Source organism: Carassius gibelio, chromosome A7, assembly GCF_023724105.1.
Source record: "Carassius gibelio isolate Cgi1373 ecotype wild population from Czech Republic chromosome A7, carGib1.2-hapl.c, whole genome shotgun sequence".
In the NCBI taxonomy this organism is placed as follows: Eukaryota; Metazoa; Chordata; class Actinopteri; order Cypriniformes; family Cyprinidae; genus Carassius; species Carassius gibelio.
Genome location: NC_068377.1, coordinates 35,247,628 through 35,266,401, shown reverse-complemented (window position 1 = coordinate 35,266,401; position 18,774 = coordinate 35,247,628). Strand labels below are relative to the sequence as shown.

At 34.0% G+C, this 18,774-nt stretch overlaps 1 protein-coding gene across 1 annotated transcript in view; it reads left to right on the top strand.

Moving 5' to 3' along the window:
- The window catches only part of LOC128017377 (cell migration-inducing and hyaluronan-binding protein-like), a 112,733-nt gene that overhangs the window by 34,045 nt on the left and 59,914 nt on the right, over positions 1–18,774 (top strand). The window contains exons 2-6 of the mRNA XM_052602742.1: positions 10,764–10,861; positions 14,519–14,656; positions 14,969–15,107; positions 16,353–16,589; positions 16,964–17,143. Of these exons, the coding sequence (XP_052458702.1) occupies positions 10,807–10,861; positions 14,519–14,656; positions 14,969–15,107; positions 16,353–16,589; positions 16,964–17,143 (749 nt within the window). The 5' untranslated portion in view covers positions 10,764–10,806. The remainder of the gene's footprint in view (positions 1–10,763; positions 10,862–14,518; positions 14,657–14,968; positions 15,108–16,352; positions 16,590–16,963; positions 17,144–18,774) is intronic.

The following is an 18,774-nucleotide window of genomic DNA, read 5'->3' as shown; positions in this document are numbered from 1 at the left end:
TTATTATTTATTGATATTTTTAATTAGCTTTTTTTATATATTTTAATATTTTATCAAAGTTTTAAAAATGTTATTATGAGTTTTCAATATTTGTATGAATTTTTTCTATGTACCTCTTTATTAATTTTTATTTGAGTAATTTTTGTACTTATTATAGTTATCTGCCAGGGCTAGGTTTTTCACAGAACATTTGAATTTTATTAATTAACTATTAATTATTCATTTAATTATTGTTTTATATATAAAATATTTTTATTTCATATTTTGAATAAAACGGTAATATTGTTTGTAATACAATATTTAAGATTTTTAACAAATTAAAATGTTTAATACAATTTAAAATATTTTTTATATATATTTTTAGTTAACAACTGGCCTGTGAGTACAGGTTTAATCAATTGAAAATATTTCAGCAGGATTAGCCTCATAGTCACATGCACATGACACTTTTGATAGATTATATGTGTGTTTAAAGAACCCTGTTATTTTTTTCACTCGTCACAACAATAATGTCCTATTTTCACTCAAGTACATCTCAATGAACAAACTGATATCATGTGGCCACTTTTTTCAATGCCAAACCTTTTTGATAAATCACACTTTTAGATTTCATCATTCATTCCCTCAGACTTAAATATTACATTTCTTTAGCTTTTGGGGCTTGGAATGTATTTATTTTTTTCTCTGTTTTTCCCGCTCTCTATATTGCACATGGGGTGCTTTTAGAAAGGTTTCATCATTGTGGGAGATTAAAAAAGAGAGTAAAGCCACTGAGACGGTGTTCCCTATCACTGCTGATAAAATGATAGCTTTACACTTTGTCTTATCTACAAAAGGAAAAGAGGCTTTTGGTCCTTTTGTCAGCGGTGGCAGGAATAAAGGAATCTGCCATTGATTTTGACAGGTTTGGGCCTTTATTTCACACATTGGAGCATTTTCACACACCAGGAAAACAATGGAAGAAAGACAATGATTCTATTATTTTTTTGTTTGTTATTTTTTGCTATCATACATAATGCACTCCTCTTGTTTATGGCATGCGATTCAACAAGGTTTGAAGAGCTCCCACTCATGGGTGTGTATGTATAATTAATTATGTCGACATTAATTTCAGCATCTAGATAGTGTGTCTCTCCTCAAGTCGTATTCATGAGCATGTGTTTGTTTTTTTGTAAGTGTGTGTTTGAGTGATGGATCATTCGAATGTGCTTTGGGTTGTGGATTGTGCAGTAGGTGTTCCCTTCCTTCCTTCCTTCCTTCCTTCGTCACACAGTCGTGACCCTTCAAATATGCTTGACCGAATAAATGTTTCCACCAGCATCTACTTCTCGTGATCTTCTTCTTTGAGTTTGTGCATTTATGACAACTTGTATGGCATTGATGGCTTACGAACACTTTTGTTTTTGTTTGTAGTTATTTGTTTTGCAATGCATTGACTCTGAATGACCATGTGGGTTTTAATTATGACACATCATCAGCAGATCCAATTCATCAGCTCCTATCAGAGAGTCATGTGTTCATAAGCATCCAATGGCTGCCAAAAACGTCTAAATGACTTGTTTTAAAACTACAAAATGCAGTCAAAATCACACATATAACTGCATCAGGGGCGTGGAACAGTTTTAGGAGGTGGAGAATACAAAAGAAATCAGCAACACCCTGTTCATCCCAGCTTATGTGTCACTTTGCCAGTAATGAAGATGTAATGTTCAAAGTCTGAAGTCATAATGATATTTTTATTCAATAATGATAGGATTTTTATTTGTAATATAACACACTACCATTAAATATTTTTTAAATAATTTTTTACAATGATTTTTAAAAGAAGTTTCTTACACTGACCAAGTGTGCATTTATTTGACTGAAAATACAGAAAGAACTGTAAAAGTGTGAAATATCATTTTAAATAATTGTTTTCTATGTGAATATATTTAAAAATGTACTGTTATTCCTGTGATGCAAAGCTGAATTTCGGTTATTTTCAGTGTCACGTGATCCTTTAGAAATTATTATTCATGCTCAGGAAACATTTATTATTATTATAAAAAATAATTATAAAACTATTTTAAAACATTTTTTTTTTGTAAATAGAAATATAAAAAGCATTTATTACATTTTTTTTTTTTTTTTGGTAACAATATAAATGTATTTACTGTTACCTTTAATCAATTTAATGCATCTTTGCTTAATAATAATAATAATAATAATAATACATTTCTGACCCCAAACATTTTAACAGCAGTGTTAATAAAAATAATAATAACAATCCACAGCTCAACCTGATATCTCAATACATATGTATTTTGATTATTTTAATTATTATATTTTTTTATGCATTTTTGTAATTATTTTTTTATTATTTGTTTACAATAAAATAACTGTTTTGAGTTTTTATTACAACAAAAAGAAAAAGAACAGAATAAAGTGTAACAAACCAAATAATTCATATTTTTAATGAGTAGTTTATTTGTGTTTTGGCGGGAGTGTTGAGATAGGATCACTTAAGTGTTTGGAGAACACTTTGAACTTATTGTAAACATTGTCATTCTTGTGCATATTCAAAAATGTAAAAGTGTAGTGGGACAAATGCAAAATTGTGAAGATTCATTTCAGTTATAATAATTGCTAAAACCTTCCACACATCAACATGCTGGTGTACAATTCCACAATTGTATTCTATTGTGTTCTACTGCCTTTCATTTGAGCAAGTTGAGAGTGAGCATAAAAAGCCAAATCCACAGTTAAATATTTATTTTATCCAGGAGAATAATGGCTGATATGCAGATCACCACCTGTTGGTGGAAAGAATTAGCTGAAAGCTGTCCTGCTGAGTATTGGGATAGCAGATGAGATGACATGAGGAATTAAAAACACTTTTGTCAGCGGGTTAGGTTTCTGCTCACCAGTCGACCGTATCAGCGCTGGCTCTCTGAACCCTGTTATCTCCCATCACATCCTCAGATTCAGGCCTGTACCAGCTGAGCCTGTCAGAGGAAGAATCTGAAACATTCTGCTGTTAAGTTAAGCAAAGTTTGCTACTTCTTCTCTGTATTGGGGAGTAACTAACTAAAAGTGATGCTACTTAAGCACTGTGCACACAACTTTAAGTGATAATCAAAGTATCATGTTTGAACTTCCTAAAGAACTTGAAAGTTGATAACCAAGAGCTTCCCAAATTGACTAATCATTGATGTGCATCCGATGTCTAGCGTCCTCATCTAATCTTGAATCGTTAGTCAAGCAATCCTTTCTGTAGAAGAGGCATCGTGCTGCCAGAGACTCATCGCACTGTTAATCTTAATGAGCACTTTGTTTCACTTTTCTGCCGTTCGGTGTTAGGTAATTACAAAGCGCATCTGATGCACGTTCTTTCGTGACCCATCAACAGTTTCCGACGCTCTCCGTAACCTGTTTTCTCGGACATAATTGTGACGCAATCAATTTTCCACACAGAAATTTCAGTTTTCTTCCTCAGTCACTCTTAAAATCACTTTTGAATGAACAAATGTTTCTAACTCCACGGTGTTGTCATATAATCAAAGTGGGTGGAAAAAAGATGCATGTGTGTTGAAGTAAGATTCAATTTATATTTTGAATTGATAAAAGAAGGAATGTGAGGTGCATGTGAGGTGATAATTTTATACGTTTGAAATAAAATGATAAAAATAGCTGGAAAGAAATCTACAGTACATGGCCAATAGAGTTCACCAGCCAAAGACATTAACCAGCCACTGTGTCTGATGAAGTGAAAAAGTTCATTTGTTTCCCTTTGCAGCATTTTACATCATTTATTTTTATTTTTATTTTATTTAAAAAAAAATTGTGTGTGTGTGAAAGTAAGAAATTTCAGTTTATTAAGCAAAACTTTTTTTTTTTTGCTTGTCTCTTCTTCTCTCTGTTTATTTATATTTAGAGTTTCAAGATTTTTAATAAAGTTTTCGTAATTTTATTATGTGCTTTTGTGATTTTTATTGTTTATTTTACATTTCTATTTAAATGTATTTAATTGTCCAATTTAATTTAAATGTACAATTTTTATATTTTATATTTTCACATTCATTTTAGTTAAAGTTTTACTAATTTTGTTGTTTTTGTAATTTTTATTGGATTTTTTTTATAAGTCTATATCGTTTTTATTAAATTTAAATTAATTAATTTTAGTTTAGTTATTTTATTTTAGTACTGCAGAGTTGGAATAAATGAAAATGAGAAATGTTTCCTTGGCAACTAGCTTGTTTATTTATTTAATTTAACATTTGATTTATTTCACGTAACTTATTTTTTCATGAATTATTTTTAACTATAACTACCCAGTTTAATGCTTCAACTTCACCTAATTTCTTTCAGTTGATAAGACAACATTTCTAAAAAATAAAATAAATATATATATATATATATATATATATATATATATATATATATATATATATATATATATATATATATATATATACATTTTTTATGTAATGTTTATACATTTTTTAATTATCATTTCCGTGTTTCAATTTGACAAATGACTTTTAATACTTTTAGTGTAGTAACATTGATACACAATTTATATTTTATCAAAGTTTTTAAAGTCAGATAGTCCTTACAATGTAATTTCTGTCAATAGTGGCAAAAAGATACGACTGTTTTCAAATAGGTTGCAGAAATGACACACTTCGTCTTTAAGCTGCTAACTTAACAGCTGGTCCAAAGTGGTCTACAAACTTTAAGCATCCAGCCTCGCCGTTTACCAGGTGACCGTGAACCAGTTGATCATCTTTCTAGACAACCTCGGTCCAGCAAAACTCATCACTACCTGGTTCAATAAGCCTTTGAGAACCAGCTCCAAGTCATATGGTGTTTCTAAAGTGAGGTGCTCAGGTCAGAGGTGCTGTGCTGTGTTAGCAGTGAAAACTCTCTTGTACTTGCCACCGACTGCCTCCATCAGCACAGCGGCGCACCTCAGTCTCAGCTGGATTACAGCATCCTGGAGAGAGCCGGCTGTAAAAATAACTGTTTCAAACCAGCTCTTTCTGACGGCTCAGATTCCCCCTGGGCTCCAGAGACTGGCTATAACCTTCACCGTCTTCCGTTCTCTCCCTGTTAGCACACATACCGCTCTCATTAAATTAATCATCACTGCTCATCACTCTAGAGGCGTTGTACCTTCAGCTTACGATCCAACGTACAGCCTGTATTCTCTCAGGAAATGCTGCTGAATCAAGGAGATTTGAGGAAATACGTTTTTTTTTTTTTTGACTCATGCATGGGTCTCGCAAGCGGAGATAAAAGGGCATAAATGCTGATCTTGGCAAGATTTTATTGTAAACTGCCATTTATGTCTGAAGTCAATGTAAACAGACAGGCTGAATCATCTGATATGTAATAACTGATTAATGCAGCAGATCTTATGGTGTAAATGCTGCCTAATAGACCTTCTGGATTCTGTAATGCGATTTATTATAACCAAGCAACAGAAATGATGAGAAAAAAGAGAATTGCTCACTGCTATCGTCTGAATAACTTTAATAGCTTTAATCAGCCTCTACAGTTGCATACAGAAAAACATCAAGCGCTCACTTTGTTCTTTTGTTTGTCGTTGTTGCTTTGTTCTTACTTTTATTACTGAAGGTTTACTTGTCTGTTTTGAAAAAAAAAAATACTTTAAAGCTAGATGCCATTGTTTCAATGTATTATTTTGTAATTTATTTGTTTGTTATTATTTAGTTTGCATTAATAATATTAATACAAAAAGTTGTAAAATAGCAATGTTTATGTCCTTGCCAGATGTTTTCATTCAAAGCAATTTACATTGCATTCATAGTAAACATTTTATATAAGTACATGCATTACATGTTCATTTCATGAAGATATTTTGTAAATTAAATAAATTTCTTACTATAAATATATCAAAGCTTAATTTTTCATTGGTAATATGCATCGCTAATAATTCATTTGGACAGTATTTACAGTATTTTCTCAGTATTTATATTTTTTGCACCCTCAGATTCCAGAGTTTCATATAGTTGTATCTCGGCCAAATATTGTCCGATCCTAATAAACCATACATCAATGGAAAACGTATTTATTCAGCTTTCAGATGGTGAATAATTCTCAATTTCGAAAAATGTACACTTAAGACTCAACAGTCACATTTATGCATTTGCCAAATACACGCATTCAAAGTAACTTACATTAAATTCAAAGTAAATATCAGCTCACGCATTTCCTGGTAATCTTGGGAGTTTTGCATTGCTAAAGTGCTGTGGTATTTAAGCTACAGGATTGTAAAATTATTTAATAATTAAAAAGTTTTCAAAGAGTTCAATTAAATTGTAAAGTTTGAAATTTGAATTTATATTGATGCATTTGGCAGATGTGTTTATTCAAAGCAATCAATAATGAAGTTATAATGCATTCAAAGTAACTGTGTTATACGTTTTTGCACCTTTTGACTTTTTTTTTTTTCAGAATAATATAAATACTTAAAAAAAGCTTTTGCTGTAGTAAAACTGAGAATTTTGAGATTAAGCTGATTGTGACAAAACTACTTTGGTATATTCAAGCTCACCACCATCAGTCATTTAAAGTCTTTTACTGTTCATCACAACATGCATATCTTCATGTGGAATATTTAATATGTAAACTGTACTGTGTCATTGATATTTTGGTCCACATCAATCTGTATCTTATGGACTATCTGTATGATGCTTCACATTTTAGGGTCTCTTGTCACTGTCATTGTATGCAAAGGAAGCTACTTCAACGTTCTGTTAAACTCCCAGAGAAATTCAATTGGGTCAGGAGCACCATAAAAGCGAGTAAATGATGACAGAATTTTCACTTTTGTGGGAATTATTATTTGAAGGAGTGCAACTGTGCCACGGAGGAGCTCGTAAAGTTTCCTTTAACTGCTGCTCTGGGTCATTCCTGTTTGCTCCCGTAAAAGTCAGCCAGTATGTTTGAAACACTTCTGAGAGTAATGAAAGGGAAAAGATAAACCTCCCATCCTCGTGTGGATTCCCTTCCCTGATCAGCATGACTCACGGTGATGTCTAGACGTGTATATATATATATCATGCCGATGCAGAGATGTGATGTAAAGTAGATATTTTGCTATACCATGTAAAACTTGGCACACACACATATATATGATATTATGATGCATTATATTTGATCAAAAATAAAGTAAAATCATTCTAATATGCTGATTTGTTGCAACAAAAAAAGCAGATACACAAACATTATTGTATATCATCTTAATTACAAACTCGATTGCAAAAGAAATAGAAAATCAAAAATAGTAAATAGAAATCAACTAAGCTCTTGCTTGTCTTTGTCTCTGACTTTGTTGCAAGTGAGTTTTGCTGGTGCTCTTTTGCTCTGTGCTGATAGGACAGGGTCAACATGAAGGACAGCAGTGGAAGTGTGTTATCTGTGAGGGCCATGGAGGGCAACAGACCCTGTATGAAGATAGACAGCCCAGAAAGAGATATTTGACTCAGATGCAGATAGCTTTGGGAGGTGAATCCGGGAGGCGAGGTCTGGATCAGAGCAAAGCTTGTCTTCACAAGGGTGACGTAATGTTTTGGAACAGACTTTCTCAGTGTTGGGGATTTGTAAAGAAGTCTGAGAGGGCATGCATGAGTCTGCAACAGATCAGCATGAAAAGGAACCCCGTTTGTACACTTTCAGGACAAAATGTGAGGTGAGCTTTAATGTGCAAAACTCACCGCCTTGATGTTAGAGTGATGTGGGTCACTGCTAAGGGTTTTGGGTGATTGCTAGTGGAGTTCACATCCAATTCACTGATATTCTGCTTAGGGTTCTTCCTATTGGATGTTTTCGACTACTGTTTTGTTCACCAGGTTGACAACTGGCCTAACACCAGTAAGACTATATATTACTTTATTTTAAAACTAATGGCTATGTGTGCACTCTTCAGCACGCTGATAGTCTCTTTGCTAAATACTTTACTACATGCAGGTTTGTCCTGATGAGTCTTGAAAAAATTAACAGCAGCTCTCATGCACAGAATCATTCGTGTATGTTACACAAATGGTGATGGACGACTCACATCGCAAAGCTGAATACTTGGTTTAAGTGGTTCGGTTAGATAACTAACTATATTTATGAGCAAGACCAATCATGCTGCTTTATTTAGCAATGCCACTAATTATTTGAGCAATATTATTTTAAATGGTCATTATGCATGCATTACATAACAAAAACAAAAAATGGACATGTGTTTGCATGCAACATCCAGACAACTGGTCCACTGCTAACACGCATAGTCAGAAGATTAATATGTGCTTAAATGAAGAGGAAATTTCTCTGGTTAATAATGCACATTTATGTTAAAAATGCAAGCAGAGCTGTGATGAAAGATGCATGTCACCTTCAACGGCTCCGCAGGCGTCAGCCTCATAGATCTTGTGGTATTTGACTCAGGGGAATCGATGTGCATTAGAAAACCCAGTAAGGGGATTTTTTTCCCTGTCAATTTTCACTGAATTCCATCACGTCTGGCACAAAGACAGTATGCTGGAAGCAAGAGAGCAGTCTGCTGTCTGCTGACTTTTACACTTTAGCTGCAGGGAAAGAGAAGGTGGTGCTATTTTTGTGGGCATAGAAGTCAAACTGCACCACACCATCCATTTACCTGCTAAACATATTTTCCCTCGGTGTGCTGCATATCTAAATGTGATTTTGAAATGGCAGTTTGCACAGTGTGACATGGAATTACAAACTCTAAAATGTAAAGTCAGATTTAAAATACAGTAAAAACAGCAAGAAGGTGAAATATTATTAAAATTCAAAGATTTCTATTTGAAAATATTTAAAATGTAATTTATTCAAATCTTTAGTCACATGATCCTATAGAAATCATTCTAATATGCTGATTTGATGACCAAGAAATATTTCTTATTATCATGAGTGTTTAAATAGTTATGCTGCTTCATATTTTTGTGCAAACAGTGATATGTATTTTTTTTTCTCAGAATACTCAAAAAACAGCATGCATTTGAAATGTATATCTTTGTAACATTATAAATGTCTTTACTGTCACTTTTGATTAATTAAATGCATCCTTGCTCAATAAAAGTATTCATTTCTAATTATCCCAAACTTTTGAATGTGAGTGTATATGTTAAAAGAGCTGTATGCTGCATCTTTTAAATTCATAATCCATAATAACTTCTTATTCTCTTGTAGGTCTCATGAGAAGTATCTCTCTTTGGCTTTTAAAGGAAGAGGCTGCAGTTTGACCTGCCGACATTGCATCTGTTGTGCCAGGTCGACATCTGATAGCAGCATAAATGAGCACATGGATCGCTGAAGACTCAAATAAACTCTTATTCCATCCAGCACAGACTCCAGTTTTCATTTTTCACCGTTATTGCCAAAGTGTCATCGCAACCATTGCTTGGAGCCACGTTATATTTCCTGTAGCACTATCAGATGTGCTCTAATCTTAAAAAGATAGTGCACCCAAAAATGAAACTTCTTTCATCATCCACTCACTCGGTGGTTGCAAAAAAAAACACACAGGATTTTTTTTCCTTTTTAGTGCAACACAAAAGGAACAAAGTGTCTAGACTGTTCTTTTCTGTACAATGGGATGATGGTCTGTCGAGCTAAAAAATAATGACGCATAAAAGCACCTTTAAAGTATCCTTATGCTATATTCTAAGTCATACGGTAGCTTTGTGTAAGGAGCAAACTGAAATTGAAATCGTTGTCTGTTAGTTCGTTCTCCTTTTGCATGTATGAAAAAAAAATGATATGAGAGTCAGCCAATGAAATATATGGCTGGTTATCAAGTCAAATTGATTGTCGCCTTACTGTTTATTCATGCTTGCGCAGCTGTAACATATTACATTTTGAAAAAACCAGTTGAACACTCCTTGCAATATTCCAACAATCCTATGCACAAACCCAGATGGGAACGGATAGCGCTGCCAGTATGATGAGAAGTTAGCAGTTGCAGACCGTTATCCCTCAATATATAACAAAGACAATAATATATTTTCATGCTACACAGAGCAGATGCATAACAGTGAAGACTTGACACATCAGACAGGTCATGATGCAACCATTACTTTGGGACATGGAAGTCATCATGCCTTGGGCAGATTGGCAGGGCTAATAACCATCACAACATGACAATGCCAATGCAGAATATCAACAAAAACAGCTAATTTAGACTGAATTTGCATGCTTAGAAACAGCCTTTATGTGCAAGAAAACATTTACCTTTTAAAATCACGTGAAGCATTGTGGGGTCTCTTTCCTCATCGTGTAATTGGTCTGTCAAGAATAGATGGAGTCTACAATAGCAAAACCGTGATACAGGATTCCTGGTATGTCTATAACGGTTATGTAATGTTTTATATAACTGCATTTAAACAAGCACACTGTTATTAGCGAGGCAGTACCTGAGCCCTCGGAGCCTTTGATCCTTTATGGAGGTTCAAGTCAAGCTCTTGTAATCTCTTTAAAGATAACCAAGTAACTTTCAGATCTCACAAGTTTTAAAGGAATGCAAAACTGACAAAATCGCTGCCCGGTTTCTATGGCCATTAGTGAGGCATTTGTTGGTCGATGTGCCTTGAAAGTGTAAATACTTCTTGTTTGGCTGACCAGGGGCAGAAATATGAAAACAATAATTATTTTTGCAATTATGTTTGGAGGCATAGAAATTGCATGCTTTAGCTTTTGATGTAAATTAAGTAAAATCACAATTAAGTAATTGTGTGATTTTTGTGTTTCAGGTGAGGTGCCTTTAAACTCTGGACTAAACCAACAGTGCTGAAAATGAAGATCTGTGTTGCTTTTATCGTAGTAGCTGTTCTTCACATCGCTCAGGCTGGTGAGTTTCTGTCTCTCGTGCTCTGATGCATCAGTTTTGTCACAAAGTGCTTCAATGGCATGACTTTTTGCAAAATAAAATAAATGAAAAAAGAGAGGGAAAAAAGAATAAAATAATTAATGAAAATATAAAATTAAAAATGAATAAAATGTATCTTTAAACTACTAAGCTCATTGTACTTTGAAAGCATAACGTATGCTTTGAATAAAATAAAATATAAAATGTAGATGAAATATGTTTGTTTGTTTGTTAGTTTTGCATTATTCATATGATGTTTCATTGGCATGACTTTTGGCATAGAATAAAATTAATTAAAAAAATAAAATAATAAATTACAATATAAAATAAAAATTAAGTAAAATGAGCATCAAATAATACATTAAATATGTAAACATTAAATACAAATATTTAATAGAAAATAAAAATATGAAATAAAAAATATATATATTAAGTAAAGTATCTTTGAACTACACTATTATACTTTGAAAGCATAAAGTATAGGTACTTTGAATCAAAATATTAAATGTTCAATTAAAAAGCCATTATATAAAAAGGAAGGTCTTTTTATATTTAAAATACATGAGTATTTTTTTAGAATAATCATTGAGTTTCTGACATGTTAACATAAGCATTAACACAACTTTGTTTTATAGCCGTGGTTGCATAATTTCTCTTCTCTAATAGCCCTTTGTGTTTGTCATCCCTCTGTTATCTTCTTTAGCTTTCCAGGCTGAATTGTGCTTGATGTACAGTATCAGAGATTAGCTAGCATGTGGCCGTCCAAAACACTGACATCCTTGTAGACTCATTTTAATCCATCCCACAGAGAGAGGCCGCTTGAGTCTTGTTACTAAAGAAGTCTCTTGGATTTAGTTTGCCAAACCCACAGAAGCCCTTTAAGTATTTTTGTTCCACTGTATTTCATTGTAGTCCAGCAAACTCTAACTCCGGTTTAAGCCAAAACCCAACAGCACAAACCATATCAGGCCCGTAATTGTGGTACATTTCTGCTCCTTTCAACTTTGCACAGCAAAGTAGCTTTACTATAATTTAACAAACTGAAGTTGCTTTCAGACCTTGTAGTTGGAAGTGTGATTTGCAATTATAAAAAAGCAGCACAGCCTTCCACATTAAAAGTCAAAATGGATGTATTCTACAGTAGACGCCGGTCATAATGGTTGCATGATTCAATACAATCACCCGAATCTGTGCGAAAACATGTTTTTTATGTGCATTTAGAGCAGGATCGATCCATTCCAGCAATGCCTTTGAGCGGGTGCATTGCTTTGGGGAAATCTGCATTTGAACAGCTTTTTGTTGAGGACACGAAGAATGATGGCTTTTCACTGTTTTGTTTTGCGGCATAGATTGTATATATTGCAACTGCTGGGGACAAAATTAATGTATTGCTTCAGGACGGCTAGTTAGTGGTCATTAAAGCGTTTGTCTGAAATGACAGGCTCCTGTGTTTTCTTTGATTGTGTCGTTCTCTGAGAGCTGAGCTCAGGATGAATGCAGTCATTTATTAAAGGCACGTTTTATCTAATAGTTGCTTTGTTCTTTCATTGCCTGTCCCTAGTTAGCTACTTTTTCAGCTGTATGTGTATCCACATTGTGATAGTGATATTTTTGAAGTGTGTGTTTCAAACCTGGTAATTTGCCTGTGAAATTAACGCCAAAAAAAACTATCCATGGTGTTAGAAAAAGTGAAATAAATGCTGATTTTAAGTACTTTTAAATTAATTCATAACAAAATATAGCGAGGTATTTAAGTGTTATGTATGCTATCCGAGATATAGATGAGTTTGTGTCTTCTTAAGAACAGATTTGGGGAAATGTAGCATTGCATCACTTGCTCACCAATGGATCCTCTGTAGTGAATGGGTGCCGTCAGAATGAGAGTCCAAACAGCTGATAAAAACATCACAAGTAATCCACACCACTCCAGTCCATCAGTTAACATCTAGTGAAGTGAAAAGATGCATGTTTGTAAGAAACAAATCCATCATTAAGAATTTTTTTACTATAAAACCGTCACTTCTGGCCAAAATACATAATCCATAATCTATATCCATGTTTTTATCAGCTGTTTGTACGCATTCTGACGGCACCCATTCACTGCAGAGGATCCAGTGGTGAGCAAGTGATGCAATGCTACATTCTCCAAATGTATTTACATCTTTACATTTTCATAGTTTCTTTCTTTTTGATTTTTGGATAACTATTCCTTTATTCCTTCATTGCATGTTTTAATTTACTACAGGAAAGACAAATGCATGAGAGTGTGTTCGGTCCCTTTATAAGAGACTTCTGCACTATTAAGTCACCCACCACGTCAACTGTCCACCTGAAGCAATCTTACAAGTAGCTGAAGTGAATCCTGATTATGAACTTTAGAATTGGTCTGATGCAAATCTTTCGCTCCCAGTAATTGACTTCATCCTCCCAAACATCTTCACCACATGTGCTAAATTCATCATTTTTAATTGCAACTTGGGCTAGAAATCCCTCAGGTAAGAAAAATAAAAATTAGATCTCTTTAATATCCCATCTGTTTGGCCTAGACAGCAAGAAAATTAACTGAAGAGCAATTGGAGATTTCTGCTCAAGTCTTTTCATGCTTCTCTTGACAAAAAAAGGGCAATTTCTCATGTTATGCTATCAACATTTTAATTAAAAGATTTTTTTTAATTTAACAAAATTATTAATTTACTATTTAAGTTGTTTTTTATTTTAATTATTTCAGTTTATGTTCATTTTCAAGATTTTACTCTAGTGTTTTTATATTTTATTTCAGCTAAACACTGAATTACATTTATTTGTAAATGTAATGATTTTGATATATATGTTTATATATTGAAATATTTAATTATTTAATTTACTCTTAATTCTGAAAGTAAACTGTACTCAGCTATTTCTATTTCTTCTATTTCTGTTGATACATAAAGTAAATGAACATTTAATATGATAACCCAAGGTCTCCTGAGCTATGAAAGCGCAATAAGCCGTTCCCCTGGCTGATTATTACTGTCATTATTTTTATAGCTGCATCTCAAGGCCTTGGCTTTTTGTAACACAGAAGAAAATGCATTGGAAATCTCAGTGAAGCCCTTTACTCTCATTTCAAAGCAGAGATATGGAAATGCTCATGATGAAAGTTCTCAGCTGCTCTGGGTCTGGAGATGTGCCGTGTGTATTCAAATCAAGTGCGTGGCTTCTCAGAGGTTGTTACAGCATTAAAGGGAAGAATGAGACCCTTTTAATATGTGATGACACTTAAAAGTCTGATTGCAGTCAGAAAAATTCTGTGGTTCATACACTGACGTATTTTTATAAGAGCAGTAATAACAGACAGACCGAAGAGCTATCATGGTCAATTTTTTGTCTAGACATCTGAGAAATAAAGGTCATGTCTGTTGACATCTTAAAATGTTTGTTTCATCTGAAGTTTTTTCCTTGCAGTAGGCCTATCATATATTTGTGACCCTAAGGTCAATTTATTATTATGGTTACAATGTTTTTTTCTTCTTGGAAAGGACATTTTGAGCTCAAGGGAGGTTTTATTTGTCTCTCTCTCTCTCTTTTTAATGAACACAACTTGTTCTTTTCAGGTCTTCTCAGAGCTTATTTACATTTAAACGTCTATATCTTTTCCAGTTTGTCCAGATCGGTTGCCTGGTCTACAACCCTGGACTCCTGGACACAATGAAGCCCACAGAGTCACCATCGGTCACGGCCGCAAAGTCGTCCTCACATCATCCGCGACCGTCCATTCCATCGAGATCCTCAACGGAGGTAGATCTTTCTAATAAAACCTCTTTCAAACATCTCCACAACATTAAAGTGCCGTGAAGATTTACATCCCTCATGATGAAGGGGAAGCTTGACATGAGCCGTGACAGGCTTAAATCAAAACACATTTCAGACGATTCGCCCTGAGCGTGGAATATTCTAGAGTTTGATGGGGGAATTCCATCACAATCCATGCCAAAAAGTAACCATCTCTTTGTTCTTTTAGAACTAGAATTGGAGAACCTCCTGCATGCTCACTGGTTGAAAATCCAGCAGGAAAGATCAGGATTGGTTTGATTCTTTTGATCTTTTTAGGGAAGCTTGTGATCGCCGATTCCAGTCGACCCATTTTTCTGCGGGCTAAGCACATCCTCATCGGGAACAAGGGTGAACTTCACATTGGCAGTCAAGAATGTCCTTACAAAGGCAACCTCACCATCTCTCTCTTTGGCAGGTATGAATATAGGCTTTGAAAAATCATCCTAAAGGAGGAGCTTATGATAAAATGTTATTTGCTTCATTTAAAAAATATAATTAACAAACATTAGGAAGTATTCTCCTGTATGAGTAGCCAATGAGTTTGCTTCTCAACATTCAGATATATGACTAGTGTCAGTTACAGCTTGTTTCAGAAACCCTCCTCCTTCCCCAGCTCCACCTGTATAGATCTGCTACGGGGTGATTCATTTATGCTATATGGGGTTATTTCATCTATGTTATATTTGCAGCAGAAATATTCCTTACATGCTCACAGCAGCATGTTGTGGATGTATTTGCAGTAGCAAGTCTTGGTACAGCAGCGTAGCAGATCTATTCCGCCGAGACCAAATACATTAACATTGTCACGTACATTATCATGCCAATCCCTCCAAGAGTTGTCATGACAGAAAAACAATAGTTTTTTTTACATACAAATATTTATTGAATGTAATGAATGAATGATTCAGTGACTCACTCACAAAGTCACTTTTGCTTAATTCCTGAATGATCCACATTAATGAATGATCAAGTCATTTATATGTAACAATATAATTATATATTAGTGTTCTTGAAGCTCAATTGGTAGAGCACTGCGATATCAAGCGCAAGGTTGGGGGTTTGATTCCCCGGGAACACATGATATGTAAAAATTTATAGCCTGAATGCACTGTAAGTCGCTTTGGATAAAAGCGTCTGCTAAATGCATTAATTTAATTTAATTTAATTTAATTTAATTTAATTTAATTTAATTTAATTTAATTTAATTTAATTTAATTTAATTTAATTTAATTTAATTTAATTTAGCCATGATCCATGCATATATTGCAGTATATGGAAAAATCGAATCTTTAGTTTCCCATTAATATAATTTAGTACATCGCATTACATTTTCCAGTATATTCCCTTAAACGTAAGAGTAGCCTTGCTGCTGACACATTGTTAAAAAATTAATAAACAAAAAATAAACATATCTATGGTGTTAGAAAAAGTTAAATGAATGCTGATTATAAGTACTTTTAAATTAATTAATTACCAAATATAGCGAGGTATTTAAGTGTTATGTATGCTATCAAAGATTTGTAGATGAGTTTGTTTCTTCTTCAGAGATGGATTCATATCAAAAATTTGCAGCCTTAAATTGGGAATTTTAAAAGCGTTCTCTTCAATGCTAAATGCATGGGATTATTTGCTAATCTGATTCGTTGTTGTTTTTAAAAAGGTCTGACGACAGCGAGGTCGAACACAGTTATTTTGGCCGCAAGTACATTGGCATAGGAACTGGAGGAACCTTGGAGATTCACGGCCAAAAAAAGCTTTCATGGACTTTCCTGAACAAAACCCTCCATCCGGGGCAGGGTAATGAGAACAGTTACCGTTTCGAAAGGAGCTGGGGCAACAGAGGCATCATCATTCACGTCATCAACCCAAAGACCGGAGATGTGCTGCACACTGATAGGTCAGTGAGACACCATCTCTCCTCCACATTTCTTGCTCTTAAACTTAATTTCTAATTAATGCATGCTTGCTTCTTGACAGATTGTTACTTCAGTACATCATGTAAAACCAACTAACTGATGGCTTTAATGTGCGGTTGGAATTAAAACCGTAATTACAAACCGACTGTCAAAACAAACAGCGCTTCCAAGTTGGCATCTTCACAGGCGATTGATCCATGACTATTTTTCATCATAGAAATGAGCGTCTGTTATTGAATCACAGCCTTCAAAAACATTCATACTCAGTATGCTTACTGGCTTTTGTAATGTTCCTTGACTGGTCTGTGATAAATCTCTGTGACCCACTTTTACGTTTGTGTGTGTGTGTGTGTAGGTTTGACACATATAGGAGCAAGGACGAGAGCAGACGACTGGCCCAGTATGTAGACAAGGTGGAAACTGGGCAGATCTTGGCCATGGTGGTGAACGATGAAGGATCCAACAACCTGGAGGATCTGGCTAAAAAGGCTCTCACTAAGCTGGGTAGCCAACACTTCCATCGACTTGGATTCCGGTACGATGACCCATTTCCAACGTAGCAATAGTTGCTTATCCATGACCGGTCTAGAATTTGCGTTTAGTTAAGAATTGGACACTGAATTTAGGGCAGTCTTGTCCAGTCAGGTATGCGTGAGTCAATCAGCCTGGCTGCATTCATATTTTCCTCTTTGCATTGCCGCTGGTCTGAGACCGGGGAAATATATTTCTTGAAATAGCATCTGAATCAGTGGCAAACCCTGTTCCTGTAGTTCTACCTTCCTGCACACAACTCTAATAGAGCTTACAAACCAGAGGAAAAAAAGTGTTTGATGGAAATGCATAAAATATGCCTCAAGGGTGTGGAGAAAAAACATAATAGTAATACATTTTTTCTGGTATAGCGCCTTCCCTACTTTCATGCAAAGTGCTTGACAGACTAGATTATAAAAGGAGGTAATAAAAAATAAATAAAGAACATAAAAATACAAACAGCAAGCCGTTTTGAAATCATTAGCTTAATTAATCTGCCATTTATTCTTTTGCACAAAGGATTGTGTGCAATATTAGCCTAAAAAGCATGCTGATGCACATTATGAAAATCTAGTAAAGCATATAATCGAATTCTAATTGTATACTATTTAGGAAGGATAATGAACTTGAGATGCAGCACGTGATTGGTTGGTTTAGGTGTGTTTGATTAGAACTGGAACTCAATTTTGTGGGATGTTCCACCTCCAGGAACAGGGTTTGGGAAGCCCTTTCTGTTTATGGAATATAAACTGAATTTATGAAGTCATTATTAGAATTAATTCTAGAACATTGCAAATGGGCTGCACATCGTTATGAATTAGGAATGAAAAATCAGAGATCCAATCCAATGCTGTCTGAGCATCAGCAATCATCTCATTTAATTTTTCGTTCTCCTCTGGGATTTTAGACAAAGCTGATATTTAAATGAATCCAAATACATGAACCTCTGAGTTTTATTATTATAATTTTTTTTCTGGGACGGTTAGGAAATGCTGTGTCTCGTTCGAATGAAATTGTTGTTTACATGAGCGAAGCTTGTGTGTGTGAATAGTATCAGCAGCGCTGTGACAGATAACAGCTTTGGAGAAATTAAAATGTTTAATGAAACACCAAGCTACAATCCGGAATCTGTGCAACATGCGATGCCATGGGAAACTCGTTTGTTCCTAAACTGTTAATGTTAATTCCAGTGTTTTACTAATGCACTATTAAAATCAGACCTGAACTAACCTGAATTAACAATGAACAATTGTATTTTTATTAACTAATGTTAACAAATATTATTAAATACTGTAACAGATAGAGTATATTACTCGTTAGTTAATATTAGTTAGTGAATTAACTAATGGAATCGTATTATAAAGTATTGCCAAGTAAACACAATTATATATCATAAAATAAACAAATGCAAAACATAAATAAAATTTTATTTATTCAACAATGTTAAACATTTAGATTCTTTTTTTTGTTTATATAAAATAAAATATAGATTTTGTTAATATTTTTATGTAATTTATTTTTAATATTTTCTGTTTAATTTTAATTATATTCAGTTTTTGTATATATAGTTTTTTAAGGGTATTTTATTACTTCAGCTTACACACTTCATTTGTTTGTGTGTGTGTGTGTGTATAT